The 18,435-nt window shown below is 33.1% G+C and overlaps 1 protein-coding gene and 2 non-coding genes across 3 annotated transcripts; all 3 read left to right on the top strand.

Moving 5' to 3' along the window:
* The first annotated feature begins 10,636 nt into the window (after positions 1–10,636).
* TRNAT-UGU (transfer RNA threonine (anticodon UGU)) lies at positions 10,637–10,708 on the top strand. The gene has a single exon. It is a non-coding gene; the product is annotated as a tRNA-Thr (tRNA).
* Positions 10,709–10,822: 114 nt separating this feature from the next.
* Positions 10,823–10,894, top strand: TRNAT-UGU (transfer RNA threonine (anticodon UGU)). The gene has a single exon. It is a non-coding gene; the product is annotated as a tRNA-Thr (tRNA).
* A 23-nt stretch (positions 10,895–10,917) lies between these two features.
* LOC105782623 (superoxide dismutase [Fe] 3, chloroplastic) lies at positions 10,918–14,199 on the top strand. The gene is made up of 8 exons (XM_012607480.2): positions 10,918–11,074; positions 11,280–11,369; positions 11,460–11,651; positions 12,404–12,575; positions 13,227–13,300; positions 13,386–13,412; positions 13,506–13,529; positions 13,614–14,199. The coding sequence occupies exons 1-8, from the start codon at positions 11,009–11,011 to the stop codon at positions 13,737–13,739; spliced, it is 771 nt and encodes a 256-aa protein (XP_012462934.1). The 5' UTR covers positions 10,918–11,008; the 3' UTR covers positions 13,740–14,199.
* Positions 14,200–18,435: the final 4,236 nt, after the last annotated feature.

Genomic DNA, 18,435 nt, shown 5'->3' with positions numbered 1-18,435 from the left:
TAACTTTCTTTTCCCGATCACTTCCACTATTTCTTCTTTCTTGATCTATATTAACACAATTTAATACATTTTATCAATATTCCATTCAAATACAATTCATACACAACATTTTGGCAAATTCACATTTTTCCCCATAACTTTTCAAAATTCCACTTTTGTCCCAAAACTCGTAAAATAAAATTCACTAAATTTTAAATTTCAAACTTCACTAAATCATATTTCATGCTCATAACAGCCCTCAATTTCACAAAATCACAATTTTATGCACACTTTACCATCTTTCACAATTTAGCCCTTTTCAACATTTTCATCAAAATTCATCTAGTAAAACTTGTAATTAACACTTCAAACATTCATTATCTAACATCACTAATCAATTTACAATTATATCATGAATGGGTCAATTTTTAAACTTTAATTTCATTTAAATTAAATAGTAGAAACATGAAATTCAAGCATCAATAAGCATAAAAATATGAAAATAATTAAAAACAGGGCAAGAAATCACTTACAATTGAGCTTAGAAAAATCAAGAGCCCTAGCTATGGTAACATGAAACTTTCGGCAGCAAGCTTCTGATTTTTAAGAAGATGGACACTTATTTTCTCTTTATTTTGTCTTTTTCTCAATTTGGACAAAAATGCCCTTGATCCATTACTTAGATATTTTTCTAGAATTACCTTTTTGTGTCCATAACACTAATTTATGGTCTAATTCCCACATAAACACTTCCAATTTCATGCAATAATTCAATTAAGTCATTTAATCACTAATTAGACACACTTTGCATTTTTCTCGATTTAGTCCTAAAAATTCAATTAGGCACTAAATCATTAAAATTTTCTATCCATATTTTCACACAATATTTCAATCAATCAATAACTAATAAAAATTTATAAAATAAAACTATTTCACTTCGGATTTGTGGTTACGAAACCACTATTCTGATTAGGCCCTATTTCGGGCTATCACATTTTTCAATGCCGCCTCTTCATGTAGAGGCACCAAAATCAGTAAAAAAAATTTTCCCTGATGCCAACTCTAAATGTGGCGGCACCAACAAATTTTTTTTTGAATTTTTCGGTGCCGCCTCTTTATGTAGAGGCACCAAAATCAGTAAAAAAATTATTTCGCTGGTGCTAACTCTAAATGTGGTGACACCAATAATTTTTTTTTTACTTTTTGGGTGTCGCCTCTTCATGTGGAAACACTAAAATCAATAAAAAATTTCTTAGTGTCAACTCCAAATGTAGCGGCACCAGGTAAATTTTTTTTAGGTGTCGCTTGTAAATGTGACGGCACCAAAATCAGTATGTTTATATAATCCCTCATCCCGGGCACAGTTCATTTATCTGTGTTTGTTTTGTCACATTTGTTGCTAGTTGTTGAAGAGAGGAGAGAAAAAAGGCAGTCTTTTTTGTAGTTGGAGTATAAAACATAAAAATTGTATCGAAGATGATTAACCAAATTCTCATTTACGTTCATTTTGACGGAATCATTTTACAAAGGGCGGTTGGTTGTGTATTTGAATATCGCCAGAATGTTGGAATGAGGTTCGATAAAAATGTAGGGGTGCAAGAAATGAAAGAAAGGATTGGTGCCATAATAACTTGGATGTTGTGGGAGGAAAATGTCCAAACTATTCTACATATTTCCAATTTCTTTCAATCCGTTGAAATTTCAGCAATGGAGCTTGTAGACAAAGAAGACTTTGGCGCAATGGTGGGAATTTATTGCTCGAATGGGGACGACAACACTAAATTAGTTCAATTGTTTTTCGAGTTCGTCGACCTCGAGCTGGTGTTCAAGTACCCAATTGAGTGCAAAAAAAAAACAGAGGCTTAATTGCTTTTTTTGAAAATGATTGAGGGTTTTTTTTATGCATTTTAAAAATTCAAATACCCAATTGAGTGCAAAAAAAAAAGATTTAATTACTTTTTTTGAAAAATTTTGAGGGCTTTTTACACCCTTAGGCCTTCCAAATATAATCATACTTATATAAAACCATATATTAGAAAAGGAAATACATATATTATAATAAAAAGAATAATGCATCATTTTTCGGGCAAATTACCAATAAAATCCCCTTTATTTTCAAAATTACCGAAATGGGACAGGTCTTAAATTAATTACCGGAATGGGCCAATTTCCCTCAAAACGCGTCCACGTCAGCGCGTTGTCAGGGGATAAAGAAGGAAAATGCTTCCTTAAGGAAACGTTTTGTCCAAGTGGATAGAAAACGCGTCATTGAGGGCGCGCTTTGTGTCCACGTGGACAAAGCACTTCCTTGAGGAAGCGTTTTCCCCATGTCTGCTGTAACCCCCCAACGGCTAATTTTTTTACCGTTGGTAACCCCCCAACGGGAAAAAAAAACTATAAAACCCCCTTTTATTTTTTTCATACTTAAATCCTTTCCATCTTCAATATTTCAATATTCTTTCAAATTTCTCTCAAATTCCACTCAAAGCTCTAATATTATTTTTTTTGAATTTATTTTTTTAAATCAAAAAAATTGATGTGTTAGCAATGGCCGGAGAATTAATTCGTCTTGATGATAAACACATATCCGTCGAACAAATGAAAATGGTAAGTGTTAAATTTAATTTTTAAATATTATTTAAGATTTTTTTCATTTATGCAAATTTAAATAAGTTTTATTTCATTATTTCTTATAAATGTCTGTAGATCGTATCTTGCAATGCTATATCCATAATATACCTGGTCCTCCATCACCGTTGATAGAGAATTACCTACGAGAATCAGGTTTTTAGCACATGGCGACGATAGGCCAAGGGTGCAAGTTGGACCCGAAACTCATTAGTACGTTGATAGAGAGGTGAAGACCCGAGACACACACATTTCATCTTCCATGTGGAGAGTGTACTATCACTTTGGAAGATGTGAATCTGCAATTGGGATTGCCGGTGGACGGGTACGCAGTCACCGAGTCCGTTCAATCTGGTGATTGAAGTGCGGTATGCTAAGAGCTTTTGGGTGCTATTTTGGATAGTATTAACGAAGGTCGGATCGAGATGGGCTGGTTACGAGACACATTCTCAAAGCCGGATGATGATTCTACCGAACTAGAAAGAATACGATATGCTCGAGTATATATGCTTGAGATAATTGGAGGTTATCTGATGCCGGACTTGTCACAAAACCTTGTACATCTGAGATGGCTGCTAAAACTCGTTGATTTTAAAGCAACTGGTGAATTTAGTTGGGGTACTGCCGTGTTGGCAACATTGTACCGGGAGATGTGCGGGGTGATGCGACCGAATAAAGTGAAAATCAGAGGTTGCCTATCACTACTGCAATCATGGGCACGGTTTCGTTTTCTATTTTTATGTCCTCGAGTGGACCACCCATATACATTCCCACTCATAACGAGGTAAATTTTATATTAGATTTTACAATTATTACGTAGATTTAAAATATAACCGTATGCTAAAAATTTATTTAATTAGGTGGAACCATTCGGCAAGTTATGTTGGATTACCTACCTCTCTTAAAGATATACGGCTTCTATTAGACCAACGGTCGGAAGCACAAGTAAGTATTGAATAAAATAGATATATATAAAGAGATAGTCGATTCGTATTTAGTATTTATTATTATGTATATAACTAAATTTCTATCATATTCATATAGTTTCAATGGACACCATACGAGGATCCGGCAATTCGGGCAGTAATTCTGGATGACTTGCAAAATCCGAACACTTGGCTTGTGAATGTCCCATTGGTCAACTTTGCGATCTTGGAGATACACCAATCAGACAGAGTATTACGGCAATTTAGATTCCGACAACTGATTCCTGTGGCACCTGAGGTGTTGGATGATCATCACAGAATCGTTTTACGGTAATTGCATACAGATTGGTCGAGATTCTGGTCACACTATATCCAAATTTGGGAAGATCGGTATGATTATATACCTACTCGGGAATCAATCATCGTTCCAGAGTTAACGTGTGTGCTGAAATATATGTCATTGTTTAAGATCCATGGCAAGCCATATTTACTGTCGGAAGAGGAGATGCAGCGGCAATTGCGAGTCCAAAGGGAACTACGTGGCCCTTTAAATCCAAGAAGAAGGGACGACGACGCAGACCCATCAACAACACCCATACAATCACCAGGCCCAGCAACAGCACCCACACAGTCACCGGGCCCGATACTTCAACCGACGACACCCACAGTATAGCCTTTTTAGATGATGCCAGGTGTGTATCCTAGATCATTTATGTGTCCTAACCCTTATATGTTTCCTTTTTCTAGTTCTATGGCAGGTTGGAATGCATGACCCGGTTCATCTCCATTTTCGATTACTCTGAGTGGACCACCGATCTATAGGCTGTCGTCGCACGAGGGATTACACGAGGGGTCGTCGGGAAGATCTTCTTTTTACCAATCCCCATCACCTTATGGGTTTCAAACACCTTCGCCATTGGTGATGCAAACACCTCTGCAGTCAGTATTTTATCAAGATGGGTTATCCTACCAACACCGATAACCAAATCCCCTATCGGAAGAACCAGAATCCTCGCCAAAGTAACCACAACCCCCGCCGGAAGCTGGACAAAGGAAGAATTCAGCGCGTAACCATCGACGACCTCCATGTGGCACTGAATTCGGTGAGTATGGACATTGATTTTTATTTTAATATATTTCTACAAACATTTTGAATATTTTTATATTATTTCATGTAATAAAATAAAAGGTTGTTTTGAATAAAGTAATTGTAATTTACTTTTATGTTTTTAATAAAATATAAATTATTTTAAATAAGGCAATGTTTTGAATATTTTTATATTATTTCATTTAATAAAATATAAATAATACAACATAGTTTTTTACAACAACTATCAACTATTGCGATTTCGACATGATCTACTTGTATGGCCTGGGTTCCTATACCATCTACACAACTTCTGTTGATTTGCTATTTCCTGGATATCCATATTGTTACGTATTCTAGTCGAGCAAGGTTGACCCTTTGGTTTGCGACGCAATTCTTTATCCGGTAACAGCTTAAAGGGAGCAAGCAATACAGACGGCCACTTACGTTCATCTGGGACCGGTGAGAATACGTGTCTTCAGATGTATATGTATTCTAATTTGTACACTTCGTCGACATAGCTCATGAGATCTAGACGGAGATTCTGACAAGCTGTAATTACATGAGCGCATGGATAATGAAGTGCTTCAAACATCCCATAGTCGCAAGTCCTATTTCTCAAGTGTACACGATATTGCCCGCCAGTAATACCTTGGTGTGGTATGTCAAACTCCGTCACACGAAACTATAAGTTGTATCGATCGTGACACACTGTGTGTATGGTGTTTGCCCGCGCCTTCGCCTTGTTAATTTCTTGCAATACCTTCCTACACCATACATGGCCTCCCTGCATTTGGCCTGCATAACTCGCTGCTCGCTTTGGAAATAACACCGTTAAACGAAAATATATCTCTCGCACAATCAATGTTATGGATAAATGGCGCGTTCTGTTTAGAACAGAATTTATGCATTCGGCCAGGTTTGAGGTCATATGACCATATCGTACGCCGCCGTCGTATGTTTGTGTCCACTATTTGAAAGGTATGTTACAGAGGTAGTCCGCACCTTCGTCATTAACTGAACGCAAAACTGCCAACATATCATGAAAACGGTCCTTACTTATTTCATACCCTACCAATATAAGTTTATAGAGAATATTACATACCACTATTTCATTTAGAATAAATTTAAAATGACAAATAAAATTATATTAATAGAGACTAAATACCTATGTTGGTCACTTATCGTCTTTCACTTTTAGATGGATATTGCCTATAGTAGTTGGAAGCAACGTACCTTAGGCAATACCGATGGTGTGTGCGCTGCCATAGGCTACCCAGTCGCTAAATTGCAGCTAGTATTCCGGTGCCCCGATCCAAAATAATGCAGATATCAAGTTAGGGGCACACATGCCTCCTTAAACTAGATAGAAAGAAATCTCAGTCATCAGCTGACTCCCCCGGTGTTATTGCAAACTCAATTGGAAGATTTCTCTCACTGCTATCCTGTGCCACTGCTAGCAATAACCGATGGGTATATCTACCAAACATAAATGTACCGTCAATTTGTACCAATGGCTTGTAGTATAAAAATGCATCTTGACATTGCTTAAAGGTCTAGAACATACATTTGAACACTTGGCATCCACAAAGCAATCGATTGTTATAGTACGAATGTTCCATTTTAAGGTCTGTTATGCAACTTGGAATGTATCTCTCTAGCACTTAACACCACTACCATATTTCATTATATGAAGCGTCTCACTTACTATGCATATTCTCCAACGCCTTCTGCTTAGCTATCCAAGCCTTGATGTAAGAGGGCGTGTACCCCATTTGGCTATGAATATTGGCAATTAAGACCAGTACTGAAGTCCTAGGATCTGCCTTCACCGTGGGTAGTATTAAGCTAGCTAACATAGTTGAATCCATCTTGGGATGATCTTGTGAAATACTTGTCAACGAAGTATGTTAAATAATGCAACATTACATAATAACAGTATTATTTAAAAACCCTAAATATTGTACCTGTAGCACATGTATGTGGACCTTTGTACTTTTTTATCTTCTACAACCATGTTTTTTTCCTCAACGAGGCGTAGATTTTCCATGAACATGTACCGTCTTACACTGTACACTTCGCCTCAAACTTATCAGATTTAGATTTAACCACGTGGTAGTTAACACCGTTATTGATGCTATGTTGTTTCAATGCACCAAGAAAACTATTCTTATTGAAAAACTCCTCACCAACTTCAAATTCACCCGAATCCAATAACGAACTTGTACGATCACGCATTCTGTGTGGTAGATATGGAAACTCTACCGCATAATCTGCAGATAGATTGACATTATGCAAATGGGCTAGAGGCGAGTATACCCTGAATCGTGGATATTCTTCTTTATCTGAACCCCCTTCAACATCTTCATGTTCGGTTGGAATAGGCTCCAATTCAGAAAACAATGCAACTTCTGCACCATCGGGGCAGGGCTCTCAAGGTGGATCCACATCGGACTCATATTCTAACCCGCCATCATCTGCAATGTACGAGGTCCCCTCACCGGTGGACGTCGTAAGGAATACATCATCCCTTTTTCTGAGCGTTTCATAACGTCCTCAATTGAATGTAGATTGCCAACCACTAAAAGTTGATGTCGTTCCCCAGTACGTATTTCTAGCATCAAACATCGACCCACCGAGGTGCATGTCCCATCCACTGACAGAGTGTTGTGCAGGGGTTGTGTATTCCATACCGCTACCAAACACGGGCAGTTTCGTGTTTTGTAACCCACTAACGGAGTGTCGGGCAGGGGTCGTGTATTCCTCTCAAACAGCAGTCGCAAATACATTATTTGGCGATGCAAATTGTACATATAACTCAATATAGGATGCTCCACTAGCAATATGAGTTTGCACCGTTGCCTCCAAGCTACGAGCACCTTTGATGTCGAACGAGTCATATGTCACCAGATCAACAGAAGCACAAAATTGATACCTAATAGACAAAACTTTCATTGGCATCGTTCCAAATATTGTACGTCTAATTGTTTTACGAAGTTCTGTCAAATCTATGTTCTAGTTAAAAAACAGTGGCACTGTAATATCTGATAAAAAAAACAACATCGTTCTTGGTGTGACGAACATCACCATCATAGTAAATAACAACACTAATACGTTCACTCATCTTCAATTTCTATCCTTCTTAGCCTCTCTAATTTTTTTTTGTTGTAACTTATGCAACTTGAGAAAAAAATTTGGCTCATTTGTAGCCTTAGGCCAAATTGGAACTACTGTAGCAAAATAGCGTCCACGTGGGAGCTTCTTTTAGTACTTTTGCTGACATTGCATCCTGCTTGAAGCGTTTTTGACACTATTTACTTAGAAACATTTTCTCAAAATTATTTTTTCAGAAACTACTGTAACAAAAGAGCATCCACGTGGGAGCTTCTTTCAGTACTTTTGCTGAAATTGCATCCTGCTTGAAGCATTTTTGACACTATTTTCTCAGAAACGTCTTCTTAGAATTACTTTTTCAGAAACTATTGTAGCAAAAGAGCGTCCACGTGGGAGCTTCTTTTAGTACTTTTGCTGACAATGCATCCTGCTTAAAGCGTTTTTGACACTATTTGCTCAGAAACGTCTTCTCAAATTTATTTTTTCAGGAACTACTGTAGCAAAAGAGCGTCCACGTGGGAGCTTTTTTAAATTAACAAATAATTTAATTAAGTAACTCTAAACCCCAAACCCTAATTTATTTGATTTTTCCTTGAAACCTTAAACACTAAACTCTAATCTAATTTTTTTAAAATTTATAATTAATTTACTCAAATAACCCCAAACCCAAATGTATTTGATTTTTCTTTAAAAACCCTAAACACTAAACCCTTATCTAATTTTTTTAAATTTACAATTAATTTACTCAAGTAACCCCAAACCCTAATTTATTTGATTTTTCCTTAAAACCCTAAACACTAAACCCTAATATATATTTTTAATTTATAATTAATTTACTCAAGTAACTCCAAACCCTAATTTATTTGATTTTTCTTAAAACCCTAAACACTAAACCCTAATCTAATTTTTTAAAATTTATAATTAATTTACTCAAGTAACCCTAAACTCTAATTTATTTGATTTTTTCTTAAAACTCTAAACACTAAACCCTAATCTAATTTTTTAAAATTTATAATTAATTTACTCAAGTAACCCTAAACCTTAATTTATTTGATTTTTTTCCTTAAAACCCTCAAATCTAAAAAATCAAAAACCCCAAAATTCTAACCCTAATTTTAAAAAACCCTAACCCTAAAAAAACAGGAAAAATGTTTCCTCAAGGAGCGCTTTGTCCACGTGGACACAAAGCGCGCCTTCAAGGACACGTTTTCTGTCCACGTGGACAAAGCGCTTCCTTGAGGAAGCGTTTTCCTGCTTTATCTCCTGACAACGCGCTGACGTGGATGCGTTTTAGGGGAAATTGGCCCATTCCGGTAATTAATTTAGGACTTGGGCCATTTCGATAATTTTGAAAATAAATAGGCTTTTATTGGTAATTTGCCCTCATTTTTTAATTATAGAATAATTACGATATAGCAATTAAATAAAAATAAAGTTAGTAATAACTATACCTCTAGATTTAGGGTTAGGGTTTAGAGTTCAAAGTTTTAAATTTGGGGTTCAGAGTAAAAAATTACTAAAATTATATGTCAATAATATGGAAAAAATTGTTGAAATATCATTAAATAATTGAAAAGGAATCATGGATGATGTGGTAAGAAAGGTTCATACACACTATCAATATTCATTTGTGATAGATATTATATCAACCCATACAACACTATCAATATTCATTTGTGATAGATATTATATCAACCCATACAAATAGGTACAAACTTTTATAAAAGTTAATTGGTTGTAAATTAGTAAACATAAGTAGATTAATTTAACAGTAGTTATGCGTTTGGTAAGAGTATCATTTTTATGCATGTTTTAGTATATGAATTAGCAATAAATTAATTTAATTGGTAATATTTAGTCACTCTCATGACTTATTTTTAGTTAAAAAAGATTTTTTTGCTTATTTTGAAGATATCGTATTTTTTATAAGAGTTATTAGTCATCTTTTAATTTCAAGTTTAAATTTATAATAATTATACTTTATTTTGTGCCTAACTAATGTAATACATATGTAATAATTAACATATTTTGCACCGATGTACAATGGATACATTCATTGGAAATGAGTGTATTTTTGAGGAGATTGAATTCAAACTCTCATACGTACAACATAATATTTTTGTCACTAGACCAAGAGATTACTGGCAAAAGATTGTATTTATTTGTATAAAGTCTTTTTATACAATTTTAATTATAATTCTTTATTATAATTTCAATACATATTTATTAAAATAATTATAATTAGTTAAATTAAAAACTTATACTTGACTCCACTAAGTACATCTAAAGAAAATTTTGACTTATCATGTATCCGCAACTTACATGATATCTCAAAATTAATATGACTTAATTTATTATTTTATAATGACTTTATTTTTAATAAAATTACAGCCTTGTTACCGACATGAATATTAACTTTAGTGACTTAAAATGTAAATCACATTAAGAAGTTGGTTATGCGGTTTTTGAATTATTCGAATTCACAAATTTAACTAGAAGTTATAATTAGTTTATTATCTACAAATTATTAAAATATCATTATTTAAGTCTAAATTTAAATTAAATATTATTATCCATCAAATATTTAAAACAACAACAAAAATCAATTTTAACATATTTTCAATTATTTTTCAGATATCAAAATTCGTAAAATTTTAAATTCACATCCAATAAAATTATTTTTATGAACATTTTACAACTAATGCATTTAAATATTCGAATTTGAATTCACATTTGTTACCCAAAGAGTCAATTTGAATTTTATAATAGATATCTGAATAGCTCTTTGCAGCTGCTCTAAATATGGGTAAAATTTAAGTCTGCAAAAGCGACAGATTGGTCAAAACCATCGTATGGTTGAGTTCTTTGTCAAATAAATGTTTACGGTGGAAATTACAGCAAAGCCCTTATAGCTCAGTGGTAGAGCGTCAGTCTTGTAAACTGAAGGTCTGTAGTTCGATCCTGCATGGGGGCAGTTCCATTCTGCAAAATCCAGCCGGATTTGATATCAGAATAGCCATCGTATTGTTGAGTTCTTTGTCAGATATGTTCTTAGAGTTAGATGAAATTTACGAATGCATACAGCAAAGCCCCTATAGCTCAGTGGTAGAGCGTCAGTCTTGTAAACTGAAGGTCTGCAGTTCGATCCTGCATGGGGGCATTTCTATTTTATTTTTTTTCAATTTTTTGGTTTAGTAATATTGCTAATTTATTATCCAATCCAGCCCTCTAAGCGCTTAGAGCAAGAAAACCCACAGAGAAAGGCAAAAAAGAAATGGCTTGTCAGCTCCTGCTAACCGACTTCACTCTCCCTCTCAAAAGCCTCAAGCTTTCTCACTCGGTTAGTCTTCCTTTTTTTTTTTTTTAATTTACATAATTACATGTTTATTTTGTTTTTCAATTTCAATCTATTGTTATATATATATATATATATATATATATATATATATATATCTGTATTTCCTCAATTCTTTCTGGAAGTAAAGTTACGACTTATGCCCTTTCTTCCTCACTTGTTTTGTGCACTGTTTACTGATGTATTTCAGGGTCAGCGGCTAAAAGGAAGGTCCATTGGCTCACAAAAAGCTTCCACAACTGTTGCTTACTATGGCCTAAAGACCCCTCCTTATAACCTTGTCAGTGACCCCCCCTCCCTTTTTTCCCCTTTCCCTCTTGTTTTAATGAGTATTTGCAGCTAATTTTTGGAGATTGTAAACTACTTGCAGGATGATTTAGAACCATATATGAGTAAGAGGGCATTGGAAGTGCATTGGGGTGTGCATCATCGTGATTTTGTGGACAACCTGAATAAACAGCTTGGGAAAAGTGATATACTGTATGGCTACACCATGGATGAACTTGTCAAAGCAACATACAACAATGGGAACCCCTTACCTGAGTTCAACAATGCAGCAGAGGTATGGAAATGCCAACTGTTCGTCTTTAAATTGTTTGGTTGTATTGGATATGTCATTCTTATTCAAATATTATTTGGTTGAATGAAAAAGCTTGGGTCTCTGCATCCATTGCTGAGCAAATTTTAGGAACCATTGGCCCTAGGAGTTTATTCCTAGAGTGAGTTTATATAATTTTTCTGCTCGACATGTTACTAACATCCAATGTGTGTTAGAATCATTAACCATTATTTGTGTATCAAAGTTAAACTTTTAGGCTTTGTTTGGTACAATGGACACAAAATTGGAAAGATAGAAAATTGAAAGAGTAGAAAAAACAGAAAGATGGAAAATATAATTTTCTTTCTTATGATGTGCTTAGAAGTAAAGTTGGAAAAATTGAAAGAAAAAAATAATTTTTTTTCTGTTTATTGCTTGGTAGGGTTGAAATACGAGAGGAAAGAAAATAAAACAATTGAAAAATGCATAATTTTGAACCAACTTACATGTCTCTATCATTTTCTTTCCTCTTATCTTTCCAATTTGGAATGATTTATTTTTATGCATTAGATGGAAATGGTATCTCTCTCATTTTTCCTTCATACCAAGCACACTCAAAATTTATTTTCTTTTCCCTTTTTCATTCTCTTTCCATCCTTCCACTTTCTTGGTCAACCAAGCACACCCTTAATAATTTAGTGTTAAAAAGTAACTTTTTTGTCCATTGAAGTTAGAAAGATCTAATGTAGGATAAACACTTGAGCTTACAATTGCAGGTGTGGAACCATGACTTCTTTTGGGAGTCGATGCAACCTGGAGGTGGGGACATGCCCAACCTTGGTTTACTTGAGCAGATTGAAAATGATTTTGGGTCATTCACAAACTTTAGAGAGACGTTTGTGGAAGCAGCTCTTTCACTTTTTGGCTCTGGCTGGGTTTGGCTCGTTTGTATGTCTTTTTCTCTAGTTAATTTCTGTTTGATTATTGACGGACTAGCTTTCTTTTTTGGTGTAAACTCGGGGGTATCCCAAGCCACATTGGACATGGGACGAATGCCTGTCAGGCCGGGAGTGACTAAAAGTCAAGCCTTCCTAAAAAGTGTGTTCCCGAAGGTTCAAACTTGTGTTCTCACCCCTACAGGGGAATGGCCTCTACCTCAATTGACAACTTCTTGTGTTGATGGACAATCTTTCATGACAGAAAAATATTGTTTCATCCTCTCACCGACCCTTTGCTAGGTGTCTAGGTCTCGTTTCCATAGCTTGCATTCTCCCTACATTAGCCCCTGTATATTTTTATCGGTAGGATGCCTATGTGTCAATATATCACTTAGTTTGCATGCTTTCCCTCATGATTATTATATTCTCCTTGCTTCTCTTGCATGATTTTCTTTCTCTTTTTTAAAGTTGGTATGGTTCAGCGTCAGTTATTGAACTACCATGGGTTACATGAAATAGTAGCTTTAATGTTTGGTGAAAAGTGATAAATAATCCATTGGCCCAATTGCTTCTACTTGACAGTGATAGCATATAATTGGAACATGATATGTTTCTTAAGAGTTGGCTCTGCAAATAATTTCTTTCATTTTGATTGTTTCAGTGAAGAGGCAAGAAAAACGGCTTGCAGTAGTAAAAACGTCGAATTCAATCAATCCGATTGTGTGGGATGACATTGTATGTCAAGTGTCAACCCTACATATTCATATCTGTATTTATTTATGTCCCATAACTTAATTTAACCACAACTTCTTTGGTGCAGCCTATCCTTAATTTGGATATGTGGGAGGTAATCTCTTTGTTTCTCTTTCTCTGTCCGTTTTGTGGAGTCATATTATGGAGAGAGGGAGATTAACTGATTCTTTTTTTTTCACCATTGCAGCATGCTTATTATTTGGACTACAAGGTATGCTACTCGATCTACGCCGTCTATTTTAGTCCAATGCAAGATATATTCTTGAAATTGCCATGTTGTCATTCTTCTACGCAGAACGACAAAGCGAGATACATAAGCACATTTATGAACCACCTTGTGTCTTGGAATGCTGCAACGATACGCATGGCACGAGCAGAGGCATTTGTGAATTTAGGCGAGCCTAAAATTCCCATCGCTTGAAAATAATCTCGTCTTGAAGCTTTAACCCCCTGACTAAAATGCAACCGGTAAGCTTCCCACTTTGACTAAGAGAGTTACAGTGGTCATAGGTTTTCTTGCTTGTGCTACATCACGAAGTTACTCGAACCGTGCAAATTAACCGCAGCCCACGTTTGCGCTAGGGGTTTCAAACCTGATATGAGCCCAATTGCAAGGTACGAGATACGAATCCGACATAAGAAAGTATGGGATTTTTGCTAGTTTTTAGGGTAGGGGGTCCTTTAAAGGCCCACATCAAAATCCTGGGTTAATGTTCTGCCATTATACTAGATGTAAAGTAGGGATAGTCGTTTGGGAACCGGATTTAATCCACTTGATTTGTATAATTCTCTTTGAAATGTGGCATCTGACAAATTTGAGATTCGAAATTTAGTTCATCTAGTATAAAATAAGATGCATCCACAAGCATGTTTCAATTTGATTCCTTGTGCAATCTAATAAACGTTTCACATGCTGTGTATATTTAAGGGTGACATGAAAAATTATGATCCACCATTCACCAACTTTATTGGTACCATATGCCATATCATGATCACAGGAAAGAGCTGATTCCTGTGTTAGAAAAAAAGTGTAAACCTCACTGTCTTTGATTTTATTCAAAATAAATATATATCGGTGAAAGTACTTGTCAAGTCCTTCTATTATAAGGATCTAATTAAATTAGTTCGAGTCAACCTACTTTTTATACTGTTGAAATGAATCAAATAAGTTTAAATTTTAAAAAGAATATTATTTTTCATTTGCTGCTTAAACCTAAACAAAAGATTGAGATTCATTTGATCTGGTCGCAATGATGTCCAAAAAGAAAAAAAATCAAGCTATTTTGATTCTGGTTTTTTTCCCCAGACGATTACAGTGTTGGCCTAAATCCATAATGTGCATTTCCCATTTTTTCAGAAAATTATTTAAGGTTAACTCCACTCAACATCTTCAAGCTATCATCTTAAGCTTTTAAATGTTTTAATTTAGTCTCAAGATAACAGTATTATATCAATTATAATTTTTTTTAGTATAAAAAGAAGGATTAAACCATAACTTTAACTATACGTGGCCAAGTTACTCCAGAATAATCATCATATATTGATTGTAGGACTTTATCAGACGATTGCATGAAAAAGTACTTACCCACCGGTCTTGAGATTGCCATTGATACTAACCCATCAACAACCTTGTTACTCTCTCTGAAGATACGAGTAACTTTAACCATTCAAGGAAGTTACAACATGTTCTTAATAGTATGTGTCACAGCTGAGTAATGCTGATCAACTATATTTTGTTAGTTTAATTGTCGTTTGTCAATTTAGACATTAAATGTTAGTTTGGATATGATTTTAAAACATGTTGATTAAATTGTCAATGTATATAATATATCTACCACATCGAAAAACTTGGGTTTGATTTGTTAAAAAAACATACCCTCAATAAAATTTAGGTAGGTTTTTTTTTTTACATAGTAGACACATACGTATTTGCAGTCTGATGCAATTGTTTTAAATATGCCTTGTGTTAGATTTGAGCTGACATTTACCGTCCAAGCTAATGGTTAGGATGGTTCAAGTAGTTGATTGATACAATATTTTGATACTTTGAGGACTCAATTAAAATATTTTAAAGTTTGAAATAATTTTAGAATCTTGATCATAGTTTAAAGATGTATAGTGCAATTAATCCATACATGATAAAAATGCCCATCCATATCAAAATTTATAAATATAAACAGGGAAAGTTGAATCAATTTGGAACTAAGCTCAGCTGCCCCATTACTTGCAATTGATGGATGAGCTTTTATAACTTTTTGAAGGACATAAGCCAATAAAGAAGGGGGCAATGACCATTACTAGAAACCTTTATTCTGAACCAACTTTTTTTAAGGCCAAAAACCAGTAGAGTGGGACCTTTCAATTCCCTTTTTTTGCCATAAACCATGTACATGAATGATAGCTCCTATCTAATGTCTACATTATCCCATTTAGTTTTTAACTTGAAATTTCCATGGATGGAAGACAATTTGGCAAGTCTCTTTCCTTTATACCAAATGGAACACTTTAACTATGTAAACCAACAACACTCCCCTTTAAAACTTTAATAATTGAGGTTGTTTGTCTATGACCCTTTCTTTATCTTTTTTTTTTTTAATATCTACTTTCTTTTTACCAATGAAAATTGAGTGTGTATGTATATTATATCCATGGAAATATCTTCACAAGTTTTAGGATTTGTTTAAAATTTCAAAATTTTAGTTTGATTTGAGAAATTCCAAAAACTTTAAAGAGGATTTAATGAAAGTTTTCAATTTTTGAGGATTTAATTGAATTTTTAAAATTTTAGGAACTTAATAAAATTTTTGGGAATGTCTCATTATTGTTATAGATTCTTTTCATATCAGTTATTTTTTTATAGAATGCCTATAACTATCTATAACTCCTTCCCAACCCTTAAATAGGAAGATAATGCATTTTAGTGCACTCAAACCCGCGTCCTCTTGCATTGACAATAATGTTGATGTCAATCAACTATTTAATAGGTTTTTTAATATAACATTTATAAATACATCTCATTCTAATTAAATTTGTTTATCTTAAAAGTAAATGGATTCATATGATGATAAGTTCAAGAACAATGTTTTGTAATGGAAAGAGTTTGATTTGAAATTGGGTATTGGATATTTGATTTTTATTCTTATTGGATGAAATATTGTTTTCAAGCTTGAAGTGATTTCAATATATAATTTAATTATTTTGATCTATTCAATTAAATTCAATTACTTGAATTAAATTTAAATGTTTTTAAATAAAAGATTAATACATGTCATGGGTTGACAAGTGTTTTAAAATATTAAAAAAATACATGATAATTTTTAAGATAGTTTGTGAAATAAAATAATACATTGTTAATGTATCAAATTTTAACCTCAAATATATTTTCATTTAAGAAAATTTAAAACTTATATATAAAGGGTTAAAAATAATTTAATAATACAATATACTTAAAATATATATTAAAATAATTTTTTACTAATCCCAAGAGTCGATCAAATCTAATATTAAGATGTTTGAATTTAATTTATTAAATAAAGACTTAATTCAATAATTATCGAATCGAATCAAATCTAATATTTTTTCAAAAAATTTAAACTATGAATAGCTTGCAAATAAATGATCTCATTTAAGCACAAAATATCAGTGCAGTCCGGCATCATCTCTAACCGTCCGTCTCGAATTGGACGGTCTAAATTGAAATATGGGTAATTCCTTTGATTCCCTCCACGGTTTCTGTGCGAAATTTCTTGGTTCCAACCATTTTGTCACAAAACGTCTGTATTGACAAACTTGTCCCTGCATTTGAATCTACATATTTCTCGATAAATCGAGATTTAGTTTCCGAACTTGATAAATATTTTATTTTGATTTCTAAAATATTTTGGGTTCATATTAGATTTGAAACTTGACAACAATTTTTAATTTGATATTTAAACTTGGATTTTATTAAAGTGTGATGATGTGATATTTTAAAATATATTATGTTTTTACTTGAAAATTTGTATTTTAAAAAGTAAAATTATAAACTTTTTATTTTTTAATTTATGTATTTTTAAAAATTTTAGGTGATGACTTAATATTTTTAAAGAAATCTAAGTTTAGAGACTAAATTGTGAAAATTGTTAAGTTCCAAAATTAATATGAGCAAAAAGAAATTTAAGGACTAAATTAAAATTTATCAAAATTAAGAATTTATCCTTTTCAAAATGCATTTTTTGAATGAAAATTTGCATTTCTATCCATACCATAACGATAAATATATCATTTTATTTCATTATCGATATGCATTAGTATGATTTTGTGTACCATTTTAGTATATTTATGGATATTCTAAATTATTTTTCATATATATTTATATATTTAAATGTAACTTTAATATATGGACACTGGATTAGCTCTCATGGATGGTTTGTCTTAAGTTTTTTTATTCTTTTGTTTTAATTTCCAGAAATTTAGCTTTTAATATTTATTATTATTCTAATTTCCTTTTATCATTTTGATTCCAATTTTAAATTATTTTTAAAGAAAATTTAATTATATTATCGTGATAGCTTATGAGAAAGTTCATAAGTTTAAGAAAAAATTATCCACGTTCACAATAAAACACACATGAACTGTTACATGAATTGTCACGTCAAGATCATTAAAATTTTAATAGTTCATTTAATTTTTATCAAAAAATAAATTAACTAAAATTTAAAGATTAAAAGTTAAAAGTAATAAAAAATAAAAGTGATAAAATGCATAAATATTTTAAAATAAAAAGAAAGTAAGCTCATTTAATGATAAAAGTACATACAAAATCTAAAATTAATCATATAATATCACGTGGGTTAGATTTATTAGTAATTGCTTAATTAACAAATGAAACTAATTGTGTTAATGCATTTAGCTGCACTGATATACCGAAGAATAGTAAAAAGTATTAAATTGGACATTTTTTCTTGTACTACCATTGGATATTGCGTAAAAATTTAGGGGCAAATGTGACATTAAACTTTAAAATATCAAAAAGCCCCCGCCGTCAATATTTTGAAAATAGGTGGTAAATTAGTCTTTTCATTTGAAATTCATAAAACGTTAAAATCTTCATTTGAATACGGTCGGTATTCGGTAAT

This window comes from Gossypium raimondii, chromosome 13, assembly GCF_025698545.1.
Source record: "Gossypium raimondii isolate GPD5lz chromosome 13, ASM2569854v1, whole genome shotgun sequence".
Lineage (NCBI taxonomy): Eukaryota > Viridiplantae > Streptophyta > Magnoliopsida > Malvales > Malvaceae > Gossypium > Gossypium raimondii.
The sequence above is the reverse complement of the archived record's forward strand: the minus strand, read 5'-3'. Positions and strand labels throughout refer to the sequence as shown.

Bases quoted from the DNA above. Each gene is read 5' to 3' on its own strand.
- LOC105782623 (XM_012607480.2), top strand. From the start codon at position 11,009: ATGGCTTGTCAGCTCCTGCTAACCGACTTCACTCTCCCTCTCAAAAGC. The intron at 12,576-13,226 runs GTATGTCTTTTT...TGATTGTTTCAG, and splicing joins TGGCTGGGTTTGGCTCGTTT to TGAAGAGGCAAGAAAAACGG. The intron at 13,413-13,505 runs GTAATCTCTTTG...TCACCATTGCAG, and splicing joins TTAATTTGGATATGTGGGAG to CATGCTTATTATTTGGACTA.